Genomic DNA, 20223 nt, shown 5'->3' on the forward strand with positions numbered 1-20223 from the left:
CACTATTTCAAACCTAAAGGAACAACTTATAGAACTTAACAAATATATTCTTTATAAGAAAACATCAAAAAAGGGAACAGTTCGCAACTTATTAATGGAAATTGAATCTCAACGTGATTGTGCACAATTGGATTTACTTGTATCCAAAGGAAATTTACAAATCATTCAGCAGAAACACAATAAGCTCAATCAAAATCTCGAAAGCTTTCCTTCAATTCTGGAAAAGAAAAAAAATAAGTTGAATGAAACAAATAAAATTAATTATGATGCAAGAGAACAACTTCAAGAATCAATTGATAATTTAGCTGTTTATAAAAGTCAATTAAAATTTATGGAAGCACAAAAACGATTACTAACGGAGAGAATTAAAAAATATCGTGAAAAAGAACAGAAAATTATAAAAAGAACGAAAAATTTAGAACAAATGTTCAAAAAGCAAATGCTCATTAGAGAATTCAATGAACAAAAGAATATGCTCAAGAATTGTAACCTTGCAAATGTGGCAAACACTGTTGAAGCAATGCTAAAGCTTGGAGATGAAATCAAAGAAAACTCTGTACAGGAAATATCAGAGAATTCATTTTCCAAATTGTCATTTTAAATCTGAAATTTAAAGATCGTCAATGATTTTTAAAAATACTTTCAAACAATGCTTCATTTAATTTGTTTTTGTATATTTAAATAAACATATAATCATATATTTGATATACCTTAGTTTTAGTTTTATTATCAAATTGAAGAGTTGGCATAATCAAAAAATGAAGAGACCTGATATAGCGTCGATGAATGCTTCGAGAAATTGAAAGAATTTGTGAAAAACTGATTTGTCCTAATACACCAACAATTAGTGATAATGCATTTGATAATATTTCTGTTAATTCAGTTATGGTATCAAATGAATACCAGGGCGAAAAATTCGGTATTTTGATGTAAGTAAAGGAACAATCATTGGTGGCTGTGTCCCCATCCAAACAGAAGGTAAAATATATTCTCAAATTCTAATTTTTCTTTGAATTCTTTTTTAAGTGCACTTAATCATTTTCGAAAATTGAATCAAACACATATACTAAATCTTCTTCAGGTACTTTTCAATCGACATATTTAAGTAACATTTCTTTTTCACTCACAATCACACGTTCAGTTTCATTCACACAAACAGTATCAATATTAATTAATATTCAACGTATAAGAAATTATTTACTGCTTCGCAATACAACTCAATGTTAACGTATATCGAAACAGAAGGTATTTATTATGAATCCACAATTGTTGAAATCTCATTTTACAATAATTATTATGTAAATTCATCTATAATTATATATGTGAATGACATAATACCTGAAAATTATGCTACGTATAAAGCAACAGTCATAGATGTATCTGTTTCGATCGTAATAATCATTATTACTTTATTGCTGTTTGCTTTATTAATTCGTATTCATGGTAAATTTCACAAACGCATTTAACATCGAAGAAAATGAACACGAAGTTACATTTGAAGCTGGAGTTCGAATATCAGATATTGAAGAAGATCCGTTTGGTGTCTATTTCAAAGAATTCATTAACTCAATATCATATAATTTTTAAGTAAACAATAAATTTTATGTTGAAAATAATTTGTATAAAATTGAGTAAAAATCTGATAAATCAATTTCCAAAAAAATGTGAAAAAATAAATGATAAAATGAGATTTTGTGATATGTAAAAAATGCTTTTTACTGTTTTCTAGTTATCCACCATGAAGGGTTGATATGAAGGTGATTGTATCTTTTTCACTTAAAACTGAATCAACGCCCTCAATTGCAGCATCAATATCATTGACCATTATAAGGACTCCAGGAAGTACATTACCATTTGAGTCAGTAAATCTAATTTTGCTTGGATCTTCGATATATTTATCGACCAAAATTTTTGGTAATTGTTCGATTCTTGTTCCTTCTTCAACTTCTAAATCTATACCATTTGGTGCATTGAAATCAGTCTGAAGGCCTCCTTCGAAATCAATGTGCACTAAAACCATCAGCAAAAAAATGATTTTTGATTGAATACTTTATTTCTCATCTGAATGTTTTATTTTGGACACCGTTATCGGCGGTTTTGTCCAGTTTTGATCGGTAACTTAACGTCCTTTTTAAACGGAAAAACCAAAATGACAACAATTCTTTCAAAAATAATTGCTAGGCCACCTCGCCGTAATTATAATGACAACGATCTTAAAGATGAGGTAACTTTATCAAATGGAAGATCAGTAACTCGTCATCCAGTTTCTTTTCCAAATAAAAAAGGACTAACAATTGTTGGCTCTTATTATCAGTCACCTTCCAGTGCGCCCGGTAATCCTTGCGTTATTTATCTTCATGGAAATGCAAGCTCACAAGAAGAAGGTTCATATCTTGTATACTATCTTTGTCCAGAAGGTGTTAATTTGTTATGCATTGATACATCTGGATGTGGTAAATCCGGTGGTGATTATATTACTCTTGGTCTTTATGAACGAGAAGATGTTTTTTCGTCAATGGAATACATTCGAAAAGAATTCGGAGTTGGTCCAATTATTCTTTGGGGACGCTCAATGGGTGCAGCCATTTCTGCATGGTGCGCAAGTGATGGTTATGATATTACTGGAATCATTGTTGATTCTGGATATTGTTCAATTAAATCCATAGCAGACGATCTATGTGGTAATAGCTGGATCCTATGGGGTCTTAAAACACTTCTTATGCCCGTTGTAAATTGGAGTGTTAAACGACATTACCACTTTTCTATTTATGATGTTGATATTTTAAGCAACGTCAAAAAGGCAAAATGCCCTGCTCTATTCGTACACTGTTTTCATGACACATTTATTAATGTCCGTGAAGCACGTGAATTATATCGATCATATGGTGGTAAGAAATATCTTCTTACAACCTCAGGGGATCACAACTCAACTCGACCTAAATCAGTTCGAATCACTGAATTGCAGTTTATTTTAAATTTGTTCGATATCGATAAGAATGATAATTTCGACATCAGTGAAGAAAATGAATTAAATGACAATAGTAGTCGTCATTTCGAAAACGCCTTCGAAATGCTGAAAAATATTTGAAATTTTGTGATTTATTTAACTAATAAAAGAATTGTCACCAATAATAATAATACTAAACAAAAAATGATTATAAGAGTCTTATGGTTCCTCCAAAACACTTTGATTCGCAGCGTTGTTAGTGATTCATCTGTTTGGAAATCATCTGGAATTTCGGGTGGAGAGTTTTCTTGTAGTGGAAATGGGTTACTATTTATAATGGGAACTTCATCAGGATCATCATGTTCAACGGGTTTTGGTAAAGTTTCGATTGGTTGTACTGGAGTATTCTTTTTTTGTATCGATTTCTCATTAAAATGGGAGAGAAGTTCTTTGATAGGAACACCGAATTCATCATTCTTTTCGTTGGCTTGAATCGTAGATGAGGAAGCACCATAGGCTTGAATCCATTGACTTTTAAGATTATTTAAGAAAAGTCCAACATCTTTGGTTTCAACATTTTTGTCACAACAACATATAAAGGTAATGCCATCGCTTTCGGAGTATGCAGTAAAAATTAAATTATTTTGTTCCATTACTGAATGTGGAGAAGAAGGATCTATCTTCGAGAGAAATTTCATTGCTTTGCTATGTATTTCTGGTTGGTCAAGGGGAAACTCGGCAAGAGGTATATTTCCGCGAGCAACCATTGCATATTTAAAAATTGTGGTCTCGCTCATTTGACGAAGACACAAAAAAATATATTGAAAATTATTTGGCAATCGCAAAACAAGACAATTTTTCTGAAATATTTCAATCGGAAAGATTTTCGATAGCTCTCAATTTTCGATTTGTTCATATCACATGTCCAGCAATGAAAACATTCACATTGTTTTCACCATGACTTAATATACAGACTTAATAATGCTATCATTAGCACAGTATGAATTTTTTTACGTTTTGCAATAAGAAGGCTTGAAAAATATATTAATTTACAGTATCTGATATCATTGAATATTTAATGCTTCCTTTGGGGAATTCTACAACCTTAAAAGGTTTTTAAACCGAAATAGTCGATCCGAATTATTATAAAAATATTGATCATTGCTTTGAGCACTCGAAAACGCGAATAAAAGTACTTTTGTATTATTTAATCGTTGTTTACAAACGCCGTTATTTGTAACGAAGCAATTCACTAACTGTGCCTGAATATATAACGGTTATATATGTCACTTTTGCTTTAACCCCATTTTTGGTGAAATGACAAGCTTCCTAAAAGTTCTTCATTATTCTGTTCCATATGCACTAGCAGCAACTGGTGGTATTTTTATACTGTCAAAAATCAAAGAAATGAATGAAAAACAAGACAAAATATTAGAACAAATTAATCGAATTAATATCGAAAATAATCGTGAGCAACCACAAACACCTATGGAGATATCAGGTGAAATACAAGTTGAAAAGGAAACAGTCCTCAATATTCTTAAAGATTTTAGAGAATATCTATTCTCGCAAGCAAAGGAAATTGAAAAATCGGAAACACCTGAGATCACAGAAGTCCATGAAGAAACAAAAATTATAACTGAAGAAACAATTGAAGAAGTATCTGATGAAGAGTCTGAATCTGAAACAATTGAAGAAGAAGTCAGACCTAAAAAGAATAAAGACAAAAAAGACAAAAAGAAGGACAAAAAAGGAAAGAAAGATAAGAAAAAAGGAAAGAAAGATAAAAAGAAGAAAGACAAAAAAAAGAAATAAAATCATTTGATTTTTTTTCATTATTCACTTAATATGAAATAATTGGTATAACTTATTTTTGCTTATATTGTTTTTGCTTTAAATCTTTTTAATTATGAAATTAATGAACATTTGAATTTTTTACATTTGCCAATTGTTTTTGCAAAGGCATTGATAAACCATCTTTAGATGTAACAGCAACACGAGGTATGGAATAGATAAATTTGAAATCATCGAGATCTCGAAATCACATGAAATTTTGAGTAACAATCATAAAAATGAACCAACAAATGTGCATCTATCATATTTTGTAATACGATTGCGTTTTCATTTACTTTCTAATTTCAAATTAATGTTACAGTACTGTAACATGTGTTGTAAACATTTTTTTACAAAAAATGAAATAAATAATTTATTTCCACAGAAAAAAAGATGACATCCAAAAGAAAAATTGAATGTTTAATTACTTTTTAAAAAGACATCCCGATATAACCTCAGGCTGCCAAGTCCGAAAATACATTTTAGTTGCTCGAGTGTATTTCAAAATTCCGCGGTCGATTCAATAAAGTATCGATTGAAAAAAACTCGCAAGGATCCATAGTTTGAGGTTTTGTTGTTTCGAGATCGAAGTATTCCTTCACCAATGAGATTTCCCCTGGTATAACATAGCTCTTGTGGATAACTCCAATAGATTCAAGAATGTAAGCAATTTGATACAACTTGCAAACTGTCGTTTTGTATCTGCCATTGTTCCGTGAGAGAAAAGTACCCATTTTTTTAACATCTAAGGTGTCTGTTTTATTGGCATAAAACATCATAATAAAAGAAACGGTTAAAGATGATATAGAAATGCATTTGCTGTCAGGAAATAAGTTTACATTTTTCTCCGCTGCTTCCTTCAATTCAGTAAATGTTTTCTTAATATTTGATATTCCTACCCAATTTATGCAATCAACACTTGGCTTTTTACAGCACCCAACTGCTTCAAGTACATTAATTAAATCATAAAATCTTCTCCGTTGAAATTTAAATTTCTCACATATAGAGGAAATTGGATACATCTTAAATTGATGTGATTCTGCAAAGTTGATAAAGGCTTGAATATTCATTCGAAATGAATCTGCGTTTTTCATCTCTTCTTGTCTGTTTTGCATGGTTTCTCGTTTAACTTGCTTCGGTGGTTCTAAAGGAATGCTGATGGGGTTGGGTATATATGGAGTTATTACTGTGGTGATCATGGGTAGTGAAATATAGGCTTTGAATTATACTCTGAAAAATTGCTATGAAAAAGCGATTTTTTTGGTCGAGGCTTTTTTTTGTAAGTGTCGCAAAACCGTAATTTTACTTCTTTTGAATCTACGGAATTGTTTAAGTTCATTTTACCCGATGAACATATCAAAATTCGAGACAACATTGAAATTTGTGTTCCGACAAATAGCGGCTTTTGTAAATCACAGAAAATGGCATCGTTCTCAGGACATAAAACTGTTACAAAATTTATGCTTGAAATCTGAATAAAAACTATTATTATTAAGCTCAAAATCTTATTAAAATTATAAAAAATGTGATATATTATAAAACAGAGAACAAATATCAATATTTGCTAAATCAATAATATATTTCAAATTTCATATAATATATCATGTATTCATTCATATTAAAATGTTTTACATTGATGCTTTAGGTGATAGGTTAGAAATTCTAATCCTATTACTACTATTTTTACGATATAGAATATCAGAACTATATTATAGCTGAAATCGTTATACCATGATATATAATGTACTCAAATTCACTTTTTCCGCAATAGATACCATATTTTTTTATATGTTTTGACTCATAAATCCTAGGATTCTGGATTGTTCGAAGAAACAAGCAAAGTAAAACATTGAAATAAAATTTTTTAGAACGTTTGCACTTTTTAACATCACATTTTCCTCATAGATGTGACGGTTTATTATAATGGTGATAAAGCATACATTTTAATAAAGACAACTTTTTGAAAACATTATATTTTATGACTCGGAAAAATTGATAATGACAAATTCGAATTGAGCCCGCATTGGTTTGTTTTTGTGTGCATGTTTAGCGTTCTTTATTGAAAAATTGGGGTGGTGCTAGTTTGACTAAAGGTCCCTTCATGGTGGGTGTTGAATATGTCAATGAATCAAAAAATTTCATCGAATTAACAGATCAAATATGTTTAACTGGGGCTTCAGTATTGGATTGTGGTTATGATACTTTTTTGGTTTCACTCGTTATTGCTCAAACAATTTCTTCTCTAATTTTATTATATTTTTTTGCTAGACTTGGACGCAATTTTTTTCTTAACCCAACGAAAGCCAATCAAAAAATGGTATCTATGATTCTTCCAGGAATTTTCTATTCAATATTCAATCTTTATTTTTGTTTCTATCCATTTAATCATGATCTATTTCAAATACTTTATTTATTTAATTCATCTTTCAAGTGTCTTACTTATATTGTTGCTGCAAATCAAGCTATATTTCTCATAAAACTTATATCTCCCAAAATTAGGATCATACTATTTTTTCTTTCTTTTTTAATTAAGATTTCCATCTATATTTTTTCTCTTTTAGTCTTTTTATGTTTTGTAGAAATATATCTTCTCCATGAATTTCTTAGTAACATCTCAATCGTCATTGAAAATTTTTCAATTTTTTTATATACTTTTTCATGTATGTTGGCTACATCTACAGATTTAGAATGGAACTATCTCCCAGATATTGTAGAAATTTAAGAATTTTGCTATTTATTCATTCGGTATTATTTTTCCCTCATATTTTGTGTGTTATCTTTTTTCCTGTTGGAGAGATCGAAACTCCTCTTTTCGTTATGTTTTCGTTAAAATCTTATAGTGTTAAATTGAGAAGAAAAATAACATTTTCGTTGTTGTTCGTAAGAACTTTCTTTTTCGAAAATATTCCTGTTTTGCTTGTTGTGTTTGCAATGCTTTACATGAAACCAAATGATAATATAAAAAAGAATGAAAATGAAAACGAATTAAATACAGAAGATGATTCGAATGTGTTATATAATAATCTGATAGAATAGTTGTGAACCAAAATTTTGCGAATAATAAATAAACATTTAGATGTTCTTGATTTATTTAAATATGGCATAAGGTTTTAGTGAGAAAAATTTTAATGTGCAATTAATTGAATGCATTCCTTTTATATCAACATTGATAAATAACATTTGCATCATTAGAGATACTGATTACTCCTCAAAAGACAGGATAAACCATCAAACAAATTTGATAGTTGCTTTAATCCATTGTTTTCATGCCCTATAACGAAATAATATGAAATATCATAGAGATCTATATGATATACTTTATTCTTATTAAGTTTATATATTACTTTGTATGAGTAATAAATTTATAAAAACTCGCATACAAAGCAAATATTCATCACCACATTTAAACATTTATAATATTCATTCTTATTGTAACATTTTCAATTCAGTGCAAATCCGTTTCCTTCGCATGTGTCAAGACAAATCACAAAAAGAATTCGAATTCTCAAGAAGCAAAAAAAAGTATTAATGCAATTAAATTTATATTATCGTTCATATTCGCTTATGTAGCAGCCAAGTTATGGCACCAGTTATTAAACTTAGTTCTTGTTGATGCCAATGATTGCGCAATCTTTTTATGGAATTCCGCATCAGCTTCTTCGTCTGTCTTATCCAACATTAACATGTTCTTCATGTAGTCAATGTCGCTTGGCTTTTGTAGCTCTGGGATTCCCGTGCCTAACATTAACAAAAACAACGTTATAAACAAATTCGCATTTTTCCGAAGCACATTCAATGCACGATCACAATTCTCCTCAAAAAGTTGATAACCGTTCGGCTCCATGTTGATAACGTTCATCGATGCTGGCGTGAAATGGAAAGGCGCGTTCTCGCGTTGGTAGCCGAGTTTAGTCTTAAAGTTACCTAAGAAGTGACCAAAGTCAATGTGGAAGAAGTGTCCATCTCTTTGTATCATAATATTTCCTGGATGTCGATCTCCAATTCCTAATACGCATGTAGCAACAGCATAACCTGCTGAAGATAACCTAAAGTTTTCGATTGATATGGGCAATGATTTCTTTGAAGTATTTTCTTTGATATATTTGATGTAGATATCATCAGAAAATGTACCTTCTTGTTGTTGTAAGGCTGCTTCAGTAATAGAATTAGGAACTATTTGAACAAAGCCTTGGTTTAAGCCTGTTGGTAATATACCATAACAGTTCATATGAAGATCAATTCCATCTTGACGCCATAAATATTCCATAACAGACATAACTTGAAGGGTAAGTTGATCTTGTCTTAAATCATCACCACATTTAAACATAGTTTGTACTGGTTCTAAAGCATATTGACTTGCATTTTCGAACGTTAACCATAACGGCTTCTTCTTTGAATTCATAACTTTACACTTCTCAATTATGAATGACTTCACTATCAATCTTGGGTCCATCGGCAAGTGAAATTCCTCCGGGATTTCAACTGATTTAAGACGTTGTTTAAGATGTTCAGTAGCTTCTACATGATCCATCTGTTGCATTTCGGAGTTAATTGATACCAATGTCCTAGTAAATTGATAACCTTTAAGTAATTCATCACGATATCGCCCAATTCCATGCATAAAGTTAACCAGAATTTTTGAGAACCGTAACCGTATGTGTGACAAGTGAGCTTCACTCATTAACTGCCAAAACAACTGATGTCCCAAAAGAGTTGGCTCTGCAGAGCCTCGTGTAATAAGGAAATGTACAAGTGGTGAGTCATCGTATAGTTCATATTTAAGTGCTTGAACGAGTTGAAGTAAATATAAGCGAACTTCATCATCACTAAGTCCTGATAATTGTTCAACTGCATAAGCTCGTACATTAGCATCTGCATATTTAGCATCTAATAATGTTAACGCATGTGTAGCATCTGGTTTTTCCCATGCTTCTAATAAAGATGGAATTTCCATAACTTGTTCTGGTACTGAATAATTAATGGATGATAATACTAATGGTAATAATTCTGGATATGTATATATATTACCTCGATATTTCCATAAAATTTCTCTATCTTTCGGTTCTAACTCAATTAATGGGTCAATCTTACGAAGAACATTAATCCGTTCAAAATCTGAGTCTTGGGGTACCTCGTCCGACTTTTTGAACGGTATCGGCTCTGACTTGTCAAAGATAACAGGGAAGTTATAGACTGGGAAACTGAACATAATTTGAGGTGGTGATGGTTCATTAGATTCACATGTGGTTAAGAAGTAATCCATGTCTCGATTACTCCACATTTTCTTCATAAATTTACCAGAATTTAACCAGCCATCAAATAGAAATACAGGGAAGTTATAAGTGGCAATTGGCTTGATCTTCTTACGGCTGACTTTGTACAGAGTAAACGAGATGCGTGCAGCGCGTGGAATCGATGCAATTAATAATGGAATTGTTATGGTCTCGTTAAATAGTAACGTGGTCGTCCCATACTTCGTCTTAGTCATCTGTGGCTCAACAAGTGTTTTGGTTCCATGGATTAAGGCAACTTTTAAGGAATACTTCTTCGATTCATCAGTTGACCCAAGATTAGTACAACCTTTAATACGTATGGATAGATTCTCGTGGAGGTTTCTATGTGAGTATGATCCGATGTTTCTTAACGAATTATTATTGTTATCGGTACTATCTTCGATAACAGATTTTGTACGTTTCCTTTCGGGTGGTGGTTGGTTTGCTGGTTGTGTAGTTGCGCTTGGTTGAGTTTGTGGTGTTGGATTTGATTGAATTTGTTGCTCTTCTTTATCTTGGAATGCACTATCACTTGAGTCAAGACTTTCATCGACTTTGAATGTCATTTCTTTGCGTTGGATAGATTCAATAACGGATTTCTTTTCGATTAAAAGTAAATTCATAATTGGTTGACCAGAAAGAATAAATTGTCTAACGCAAACAAAGTGTATAAGGATTGTTTCACCTGCTATAACTTCATCCATACCTCTAATGACAAGAACATAATCATCTGGATTGAAAATTAACGGAACTTTTTGCCATTCTTCAGGTGAAGAGAGTGTGATTGAAAGTCGCTTCGATCCTCCTGGTTCATCTGGTTTTAATGTGTTAAGTCTCGAGAATTTTTCTGCAATCATTCGAATTGCACCATTCGCAGTTTCTTCATATGGAACTCTTACTGAAAGAGCTGTAGTTGAAGCACCGATACCACCTGACCTTAGTTCAACCTTTAAGTTGATTCCTGGGACTTGACTTCTTCCTCTTGAAGCAGCAACCGCTGCAGCCGTTGAGGAACCCTTAACCGCCGGGGCCGTTTGTTTCTCACCGGTTTGGGGCGGCTTGTCCTCAGTTTGGGGTGGCCTATCTTCGGTTGTAGACGGTTTGTCTTCGTTTTGGGGTGGTTTGTCTTCGGCTTGTGACGGCTTTTCATCGGTCTGTATCAAATCTTCAGCGGCTGGAGGATTTTGAATGAAGTCAGTGAATCTTGACTGGCTTTGCGTTGGGGATATGTCCAAGGAGAACTCGTTCTCAGAAGGACTAGTAGGCGCTTCTGTTTGAGATAGAGGGATAACTGATTGAGGGGGAGGAGAGTTTGGTTGTTTGGATGCATCTGTTGCTGGGATATTTTGAGTGGCATCGGAATTCTTCCGGTTTTGAACACTGATGGGAGGATAACTTTCGGAGATACGCATACGTGCCATAAGAGGATCTTTTCGAAGCATTTCAAGTCTTTGCTTTTCAACTTGACGACGAACTTGTGAAAGAGAAACATTAAGCGAATGGGTTTCTGGTGTTGGATCGATTGTAACAAGATCAAGATCTTTGATATATCCTGCTGATGCTGTATCAAATGGAGTTTCTCTGATATTGATCTTGAATTGGAATTGTGGAGCTTCTTGTCTATACTTTTGGGAGTAGATATATTTCATAAGTGTACGATCGTCTTTGATTGTCTTTTGTGGTGATGGAATGTAATCATCAATTGTACAGAAAACATAATCTTTGTGTGATAAGGAATCGGTTCTTCCGTAAAGTTTGTTCATTTTCTTATAGATTTTAAGGGCAACATGTCTTACTTTATCTGATGGACTAATGCGTATTTTTAAGCAGAGACTCGTTGGAAGTTTCACTAAAACAGAATATTTTGTGGGCTTTTGTATAAACTGTGAAAGTTTTATGTTCATATTACTGAGTTGAGTCATTTCCAAAAAATCTTTAACATAGAAAACAAATAAAGTCATCCTTTGTTGTCTTGTTGTGATCAATCGGTTTGGGAAAAACAATGTTGATAGCTTTGTGGATGGAAAAGGCTTTTGAAGTTTAATAAGTGGAGTGATATTAGCATCATTATTATCTACATATAAAACTTCATACCCTGTACCAGTTGGGAGATAACGACATACAACATAATCAGTTATTTCTTCGTTTCGAATAATTTTAATTATGGTCTTCCCTTTGAAATCATCTAGCAATGGGAGAATCTTCTGTTTATTATTTGGAAGGGCAATGTCTATCCGATGTGTGTCGAGAGGAAGCCCAAATTTATCCTGTTTCGGAGATTTCAAAGAACGCAGCATGGATAATTTGGGAAACCGTTAAACTCATTGAATATATTTTTTTGTTGCTCAGAAAATTCAATCAAACCCCCAGGTTGAAGGATAATGGAAACCAAGAAACCAAAAGATTGGCGTTTTAGAAGGTATCTATTTCAAACTGTAAGAGTTTTGATTTCACTAGCATTTGATATTTTTGTAATTTGAACATAAAACAAAAAGGATAACAGCTGCTTCCTTATCTCCTGTTTTTAATGCCAACGTTCTCTCAATTATTTTTTTTTGAAAACAAAGTCATTTAAATTGATAATTTATGTTTCGACCGTTTATACTGTAAAAAAAGAAATATACTAATAAATAGCTCTATGTTTAATTGGATTTATTTTCTTTAATTTTATGTGGAGTTTTATTTTATGAATTAATGATTTTTACATATAATTTGGCCGAGATAAAATAATTTTAAAAACATAAAAATCCAAAATATGCTTATGAAAAAGTCCCTTATTTTGAACTGAAATTTCGGTTTCATTCAAATAAGTAAGATTTGTCACTTCAAGTGTAAAAAGTAAACATCAGGGGTTCAGCATTTTACATATTTATTTATGAAAGAGAAGTAAAAGATGTTTCTGAATACCTCCATTGGTAAAACAATTTCGGCAAGTCACTAAGCCCATAAAATTTTTGCTCTTCAGCCAAATTTAGCATCAACAGAGATTTGAAAACGATAGAAATTAATAAACGGACGCAGTGAAATTCACTTTAAAGTGAAAAAGTTTCCTTTGCTAAAAACAATTAAATAAAATCACTACGAATTTGCATAATAAACAAATGTTTATGCTCAAAATGTTATTGTCATTTCAAAACAGTAAATGTTTCATAACATTTCACTCACAAAAAAATCGATTCAAGCAATTGCCAGTTTAATACTTAAGGTCAGAACCACCGACGAATTCTCTAATACATGAAATATGAGGCACCACTTCCAATGACACTGGATAGAACAAGTTCAGTAGCGTCAACAATCTCTTTGCCTCCTGTGTGATATCTTTAGCCTGTTGACTTTCGGGGTCTTCATCTGGCTCTGGTATTGTTGCCTCGGACAACAAACTTTTGCCGTAGATGGACAAAACGGGTAATTCGTACACCAACGCGGAGTTGAAGAACAGTTCCGCGTTTTGTTGGTATGGGAAAATGTTTCGTTCTTCGCCCATTCGTACACTTGTCCACCTTCCAAGTGTCTTACGTGGTGAATATCCGCGATATCGATAGTCGCGAATCATCCTACGAATCAATCGGAGATCGGAAGTTGGGAATCGATGATTATAATCAATGTTCAATGGTGTCAATGCAGAGACATAAATTGGTGTAACTAACGAACGGCCGAATTTCTCTAAGAGGATTGGGTTAAGACCATGGATACCTTCGAGAATCAAAAAGCTCTTCGGCTTAAGTTTGATCTTCTCCTCTAAATCAACACCTAAGCCAGAGGTAAACTCGAATTTGTGCTTTGGAATCGATTTGCCATTAAGAAGATCGTGGACACGTTCTGATAAGAGATCAACATTGATGGCAGATATGTGCTCAAAGTCTTGGAGACCATCAGGACCGAATGGGATGTCGCAGCGGTTCTTGTAATAGTCATCCATTTCAATGACAGTTGACTCATAGCCATTGACACGAAGAGCAATTGCTAATCGCTTGGCAAATGTGGTCTTGTTGGATGACGATGGACCGGCAATGGTTACAATACGCTTGGTTGGGAAATGGTTAACAAGATATTCGGCAATTTTTGATAATTTTTTGTCATGAAGTCCTTCTGCAACCCATTTGATGTCATCAATCTTACGCTTGTAAATGATTTTGTTAAGTTTGGAAACGTCGTCGACTCCTAAAAGTTTGGCCCATTCATGATATTCATTAAACATTCCTAAAAGAACAATTGGATCTTGCCACTCACTAAGCTCGTTGGGAGATACAAGCATTGGGAAACGAATGACAAGACCTTCAGCATAAGCACGAATTTCAAAAATCTTGAGCCTTTCTTTATCAGTCGACATTGGCTCAAAAGTGTAATCGATAGCATCACCACATTTGATGCATGGGATGAAGTCGTCTTGCCAAGTCTTTAAGATACCAATTTTATCAAAAAGATTGAGTTTTTGGAATTCTTTAAGAAGCTTTTCACGTTCCATAGATATTATCTCAATAGGTGTATCACCATTAAGGATCTCTTTGACAGCTTCGTTAAGCTTGTCAATCATTTCTTGTGTTATTTCTTCTTTTTGTGAATCAGTGCAATAATAACCATCGCCAAGACTATGTTCAACACGAAGTGAACGATGGAATAGTCGTTGGTATTGTGACCACACAAGGAACGTGAGTGTAGAATGCTCAGAATTAAGCTGTGTTCTGGATACAGAAGACATTGCGCAACTGTTCAAAAGTGATCACCAAATTTTGAAAGCAAAAAATTTGAATCCGATCAAAAAGTTGTTTTTTGTGATGATAGTTTTCTTTTATCGTTTTCTTCTGGCTACTTATATCACCTCAACAGAGTTCGACACGAAAACCAGAAGAAATCAACATAAAATCATATTTTCTGACCAGAAACCAAGTACTTGGTTAATTTTGATAAAATAAATGTAATCACATTTATGACAATGATCAAATAATAACAAAACTAAAAAAATAAACTATATCATAGCTCAAAATTGAAATAACTATCTGAGGTATGATGGAATTTTCAAGGAAATTACTGAATAAGTTGAAATAAAATATCATTTTGTGAAATTTCTTTTTCTTGCATCATATAATTTGAAAAATATGAACTTCATTTCATGTATATTGACATATTAAAGTATGAAAAATTATCGCCTGAATGTAATTTTTGTTTTTTTTTCTTTTTATAACGGAAAAATAAACGGCATTGTATGGATGAAGAAAAAGAACTAATATATATCGATTGGATAAGAAATTTTTTAATTAGCAAATTCAAATTATACTCTACTGGTCATTGGGATAATGGGCAGCTAAATACTCAATTATATTTATATTTTAACTCTAATCGAAATTTAATATTTTCACCAGGATACACTGCATTTCAGTCTCATATTTTATACTCCCTATCAGTATCTGTTATTGATCCAAGATACGATTTTCAAGCATCAAGTTTTACATCAATTCGAAATTATCTTATACAATTTATTCCAAATTTAAACATATCTATATCTGAACTTGAAAATTCCAATTCATTAAAATCCCGTAATCTTTTTGCATCATATATTTTACATTTTTATTTAATAATTCGGATTAGGCCGTCTTCAATTTTTCCTGATATAATTAGTAATGATTTAGCATCTTATGAAACATTATTTTATAAATGGATTCAACAATGTATTGATCCTTCTTCTTCAATTTTAAAAGGAGATTTCATGATTGACATCGGTACAGGTCAAGCAGTTTCTGTAATTCTTTTCAAAGCTAGAAGCGATCTCATAAATTTTAGGAAAATCTCCTTTGGAACAAACTTAACTGATATTGAAATTTCGAATAATTGGAATGAAATCGAAATAGCTTTATCTGTTTTTGGTATTAGAAAGCCAACTGTTCAAGAACTGCATAACTTATTATGTCTTTTATGTTTTACATCTGATTTGTACATTGCCGTTTCTCCATTTTTTGGCAATCAAAAACCTATAAAACGTACTCCAATGGAATACCCAACTCAATATCATCAATATATTCCAACTACTTCTCGACTTCGTAACATTGATATGTTAATTCAAAGAATCAATCAGCTCACTATTCCATTAATTACTCCACAACAAAACAATCCAATTCAAAATCAGCCAATTCCAGAGCCAAATAATAATCAAAATCAACCATTTACATCACCAGAATTTGAAACAGAGCTAAAAATAATTAAAAATGAACAAAAAGCAAATGAAGAAGAAACAAAAGAAAATGATTCAACTGATGAAGCATATCAAATACCAAAAAGGATTTTATTAATGCAGAAACGAAACATGCGAAAAAAACAAAAACGAATTTTACCTTCAGAAGAAAGAAAACTTTTTGAAAAAGTTCATTTATTGATGCAAAATAATAATAATCAACAAAATGAAGAAAAAACAAAAACAAAAAAAGAGAAAATAGAATCTAAAGAGGGAGAAATGTTTGCTAATTATAACCTCGCAGATAGAATAAAGAACAGAAAATTGATAATGGAAAAGGAGAAAGAAGCAGCAAAATTAAAAAAACAAGCAGAACAAAACATAAAAAACTTAAACAATGAGAAGTCAAACAAAAAAGTAAATGAAAATAAAATAAAAATTCAACTAAGTGAACCTGTTTCGATTGAAGAAAGTGAAAATTTGGAACATAAAAAAAGAACAAACAAAAAAAATCATAAAAAAATTGTCGAAAATGAGGAACCATCGAAATATCCGAAGCAAACACTAAATGGAAGTTATTTTGATGAATATATGAAACGTAAAAATTTAATTGAAAACAAGAAACAAAATCAAAATAAAACTAAGGAAAATAATATTCATTCAACAAAAAAAGAAATTCATTTCCAAATATCACCACCAATTGCATTTGGTACTCCAATAATTCGAAAATCGAAAATTCCAATTTTAGGAAAGCAACAAAAACAAAATCATAGTAATATTTCATTTAAAGAAGAAGAAGAAATCATTGAAAATGATAATCAAAATAAACCAAATTATACTATTTCGATATTACCAAGTTATTCATTTAATGGTGAAAAAGATTTAAGTGACTCAATTCGAAGCGATGAGGAATATGAATTGTTACGAAAATTACTTCAAAAGATTAAAAAGAAAAGAAAAAAGCGAAAAAACATCAACAAAATGGAAAGTGATAGTGATGAAATACTAAAAAGTGATTCAAATGTTGTTTTCCCAGAAGAAGAAAATGAAGAAGAAGATACATATCAATCATCACTTGAGCCACCTGAAATAGTTCAGCAACCGGAACAAAAGGAATTTCCACAAAAGAAATTTGATTTTAATATTAAATCAATTGATTCATTCATTGAAACAGAAAAAAGAGTAATGAATTCAAATAGTAATATGACATCAAGTAACAATTATCAAAAGAATATTATTCCAAAAAGAAATGGATATGATGGATTTACGAAAATTAATCTTAATAGAAAGATAATAGAAGTTGAAAAGCAGAAAAAAGAAATTTCTTCATCTTCATCTGATTCAAGTATGTTAGACGAAGATCCTTTGGTTACGCTAAATATAAATTATCAAAATGACGACTTCGATACAATTAGTGAAGAAAGCGAATATTCAAATGATGAAATTAACCAAAAAGAAATAAGAAGAAATAAACTTTATGAAAATGAAAACAAGCAAAATACAAATGATTTTGATATAATTGATCAAAATGAAATAAGAAGAAATAAATTTTATGAAAATAAAAACAAGCAAAATGCAAATGATAATTATATAATTTATAGTGAAAAAAATGAAATAAGAAGAAATAAATTTTATAAAAACGATGTTAAATCGGAAATTAAATCAAATCAATATATGATTCATAAAGAAAACTTTCAAAATATTGACGAGGAGGAGCAAAGTTCAAATAATTATGAGGAAGATGCAAACGAAAATGAAAAATATACAAAAAATTCAAGTGATTATGAAGAAGAAGTAAAGCAACAATACAATAAGAATAGATTCGATTCATATGAAAATATACAATATCCAAAAGATGAGACCAAAAGTAAAAAATCTTCCAAAAGTATTTCAAATACGATTGATATTAATAAGGAAATAATTATAAGAAAACATAAATCAAATAAAAATATTTCTGATTCAGATTATTTCATTAAAGAAATAAGTCAAAACAAGCAAAAAATTGATCAAAGCAAACAAAAATCGAAAGAAAGTTTCGATTCAGATGATTTTAATATAGAAGAGGATGTCAAAGAACCGAAAATAAAAGATAACAAGAATATTTCCATTAACGAAATAGATGATGTTAAACTACATTCACGTGAAAATGAACAAAAACTAAAACAAAGTTTTAACGATTCATATGAATTTATTAGTCAAACAATTAATAGCAAACAAAATTCATTTGATATATCAGATAACTCTAATAAGCAAAAAGAAGAATATAAACAATACTCAGGAAAAAAGGAGTTTAATCGAGAAAAAATAAACAATATGAAACAGCAAACTAAGCAAAAATCAAAAGAAAGTTTTCATAGTTCAAATTTGTTGAATGAGGAAACGCTAAAAAGAAAACAAAGCACCAAAGAGTTTAGCGACGAATTTAATAAAGATAAACAGAATTCAGATAAAAAAGAGAAAAAATCAAAAAATAGTTATAATGATTCGGATGATTTTAATGCTAAAATAAATAAAAGTAAGCAATACTCCGAACAAAAATCAAAAGAAAGTTTTAACAATTCAGATGACTTTAAAGGTGAAATACTCAAAGACGAACAAAGTGCAAATAAAATTTATGATTCAAATGATTTTAATGAAGAAATTAATTCAAGCAAACAAAGTTTTAATGTTTCAAATGATTTTAATGCAAAAATAAATGAAAGTAAATATAGTTCAGGTAAAATCAATGAAGTTTCAAACAAAATTTTTAGTTCAACTGATTTTAATGAAGAAATAAATTCAAGCAAGCAAAACTCAGAAGTAATGACCAAAGAAAGTTTTCGTGATTCGGATGATTTTAATGAGAAATTTGGCTCAGACAAACAACAATCAGAAGACAAATCAGAAGAAAGTTTTAATGATTCGGTTGAATTTAATGCTAAAATAAATGAAAGCAAATATAATTCAACAATTGGTGAATCAAACAAATTTTATAATTCAAATGATTTTAATGAAGAAATTAAAGAAAACAAACAGAATTTGATGAAGAACTCACAAGAACCAAAAGAAAGTTTTAATGACTCAAAAGATTTTAATGAGAAATTTATATCAGTCAAACCAAATGAAATTTATAATGATTCGGATGATTTTAATGCAAATATAAATGCAAGTACACATAGTTCAGGTAAAATCGATGAAGCTTCAAATAAGATTTATGACTCAAATGATTTTACTGAAGAAATTAAAGAAAACAAACAGAATTTAACTAATAATAAACAAAAGTCAAAAGAAAGTTTTTGTGATTTGGATAATATTAATGATAAAACAAATGAAAGTAAATATAATTCAAGTAAAACCATCAGTGAATCAAACAAATTTTATAACTCAAATGATTTTAATGAAGAAGTTGATGATGTAAATCAATACTCAGATCAAAAGTCAAAAGAAAGTTTTCATGAATCTGATGATTTTAATCTAGAAATAGAAACTGAAAAAACAAATCCCAAAAAAAGCGAATCCGAATCAGATAATAATATAAAGGCAAATACATCAAAACAAAACTCATCTGAAATATATCCAAGTTTTATTGATTTTAATGAAGAAATAGATAGTAATACCGAGTCGCAATTACAACAAGATGAATCAAATTCTAAAGCAGCACATATTAATGCAGAAATTGCTGATGATAATTCATCTTTCAAAAAACAAAATGAAAAAAGTCAAATTTCAATATCTGTTCCCCAAACAGACCTTATTTCGAACTTAAATAAATCATCAGAAAAAAATGATTTGCATACACTTTCTTCTGACTCTGAGATACAATTAAGTGGAGAAATAAGTTTTGATATTTCATCTCAAGTAAATAATTCGAATTTAACCATTAGTAATCAAAACCTAATTTCACAAGCGCAAATAATTGAAAAATCTGATATAGAAATACCAAACATTGGAAATAGTAATCAAATTATAAACGAAAGCCAAACATTATCTGACTCAAATGCTAACATGACACAAAAATTTGAAAC

The 20223-nt window shown here is 30.8% G+C and overlaps 5 protein-coding genes across 5 annotated transcripts; 2 read left to right on the top strand and 3 right to left on the bottom strand.

The window, feature by feature from the left end:
* Positions 1 to 1729: 1729 nt before the first annotated feature.
* GO595_004535 (ubiquitin-related modifier) lies at positions 1730 to 2020 on the bottom strand (the record flags this gene model as incomplete). Its single annotated transcript, XM_067917677.1, has 1 exon — positions 1730 to 2020. The coding sequence occupies one exon, from the start codon at positions 2018 to 2020 to the stop codon at positions 1730 to 1732; it is 291 nt and encodes a 96-aa protein (XP_067775117.1).
* Positions 2021 to 2149: 129 nt separating this feature from the next.
* Positions 2150 to 3088, top strand: GO595_004536 (Clan SC, family S9, unassigned serine peptidase; the record flags this gene model as incomplete). Its single annotated transcript, XM_067917679.1, has 1 exon — positions 2150 to 3088. The coding sequence occupies one exon, from the start codon at positions 2150 to 2152 to the stop codon at positions 3086 to 3088; it is 939 nt and encodes a 312-aa protein (XP_067775118.1).
* An 11-nt stretch (positions 3089 to 3099) lies between these two features.
* Positions 3100 to 3714, bottom strand: GO595_004537 (vesicle-associated membrane protein 7; the record flags this gene model as incomplete). Its single annotated transcript, XM_067917680.1, has 1 exon — positions 3100 to 3714. One exon carries the CDS (start codon positions 3712 to 3714, stop codon positions 3100 to 3102), a length of 615 nt encoding a protein of 204 aa, XP_067775119.1.
* A 640-nt stretch (positions 3715 to 4354) lies between these two features.
* GO595_004538 (uncharacterized protein) lies at positions 4355 to 4762 on the top strand (the record flags this gene model as incomplete). Its single annotated transcript, XM_067917681.1, has 1 exon — positions 4355 to 4762. The coding sequence occupies one exon, from the start codon at positions 4355 to 4357 to the stop codon at positions 4760 to 4762; it is 408 nt and encodes a 135-aa protein (XP_067775120.1).
* A 3580-nt stretch (positions 4763 to 8342) lies between these two features.
* On the bottom strand, positions 8343 to 14752 carry GO595_004539 (Phosphatidylinositol 3- and 4-kinase family protein; the record flags this gene model as incomplete). Its single annotated transcript, XM_067917682.1, has 2 exons — positions 8343 to 12283; positions 13270 to 14752. 2 exons carry the CDS (start codon positions 14750 to 14752, stop codon positions 8343 to 8345), a joined length of 5424 nt encoding a protein of 1807 aa, XP_067775121.1.
* Between the last annotated feature and the right edge of the window lie 5471 nt (positions 14753 to 20223).

The sequence above is a fragment of the Histomonas meleagridis genome, assembly GCF_020186115.1.
Source record: "Histomonas meleagridis strain 2922-C6/04-10x chromosome Unknown contig_27, whole genome shotgun sequence".
Taxonomy (NCBI): domain Eukaryota; phylum Parabasalia; order Tritrichomonadida; family Dientamoebidae; genus Histomonas; species Histomonas meleagridis.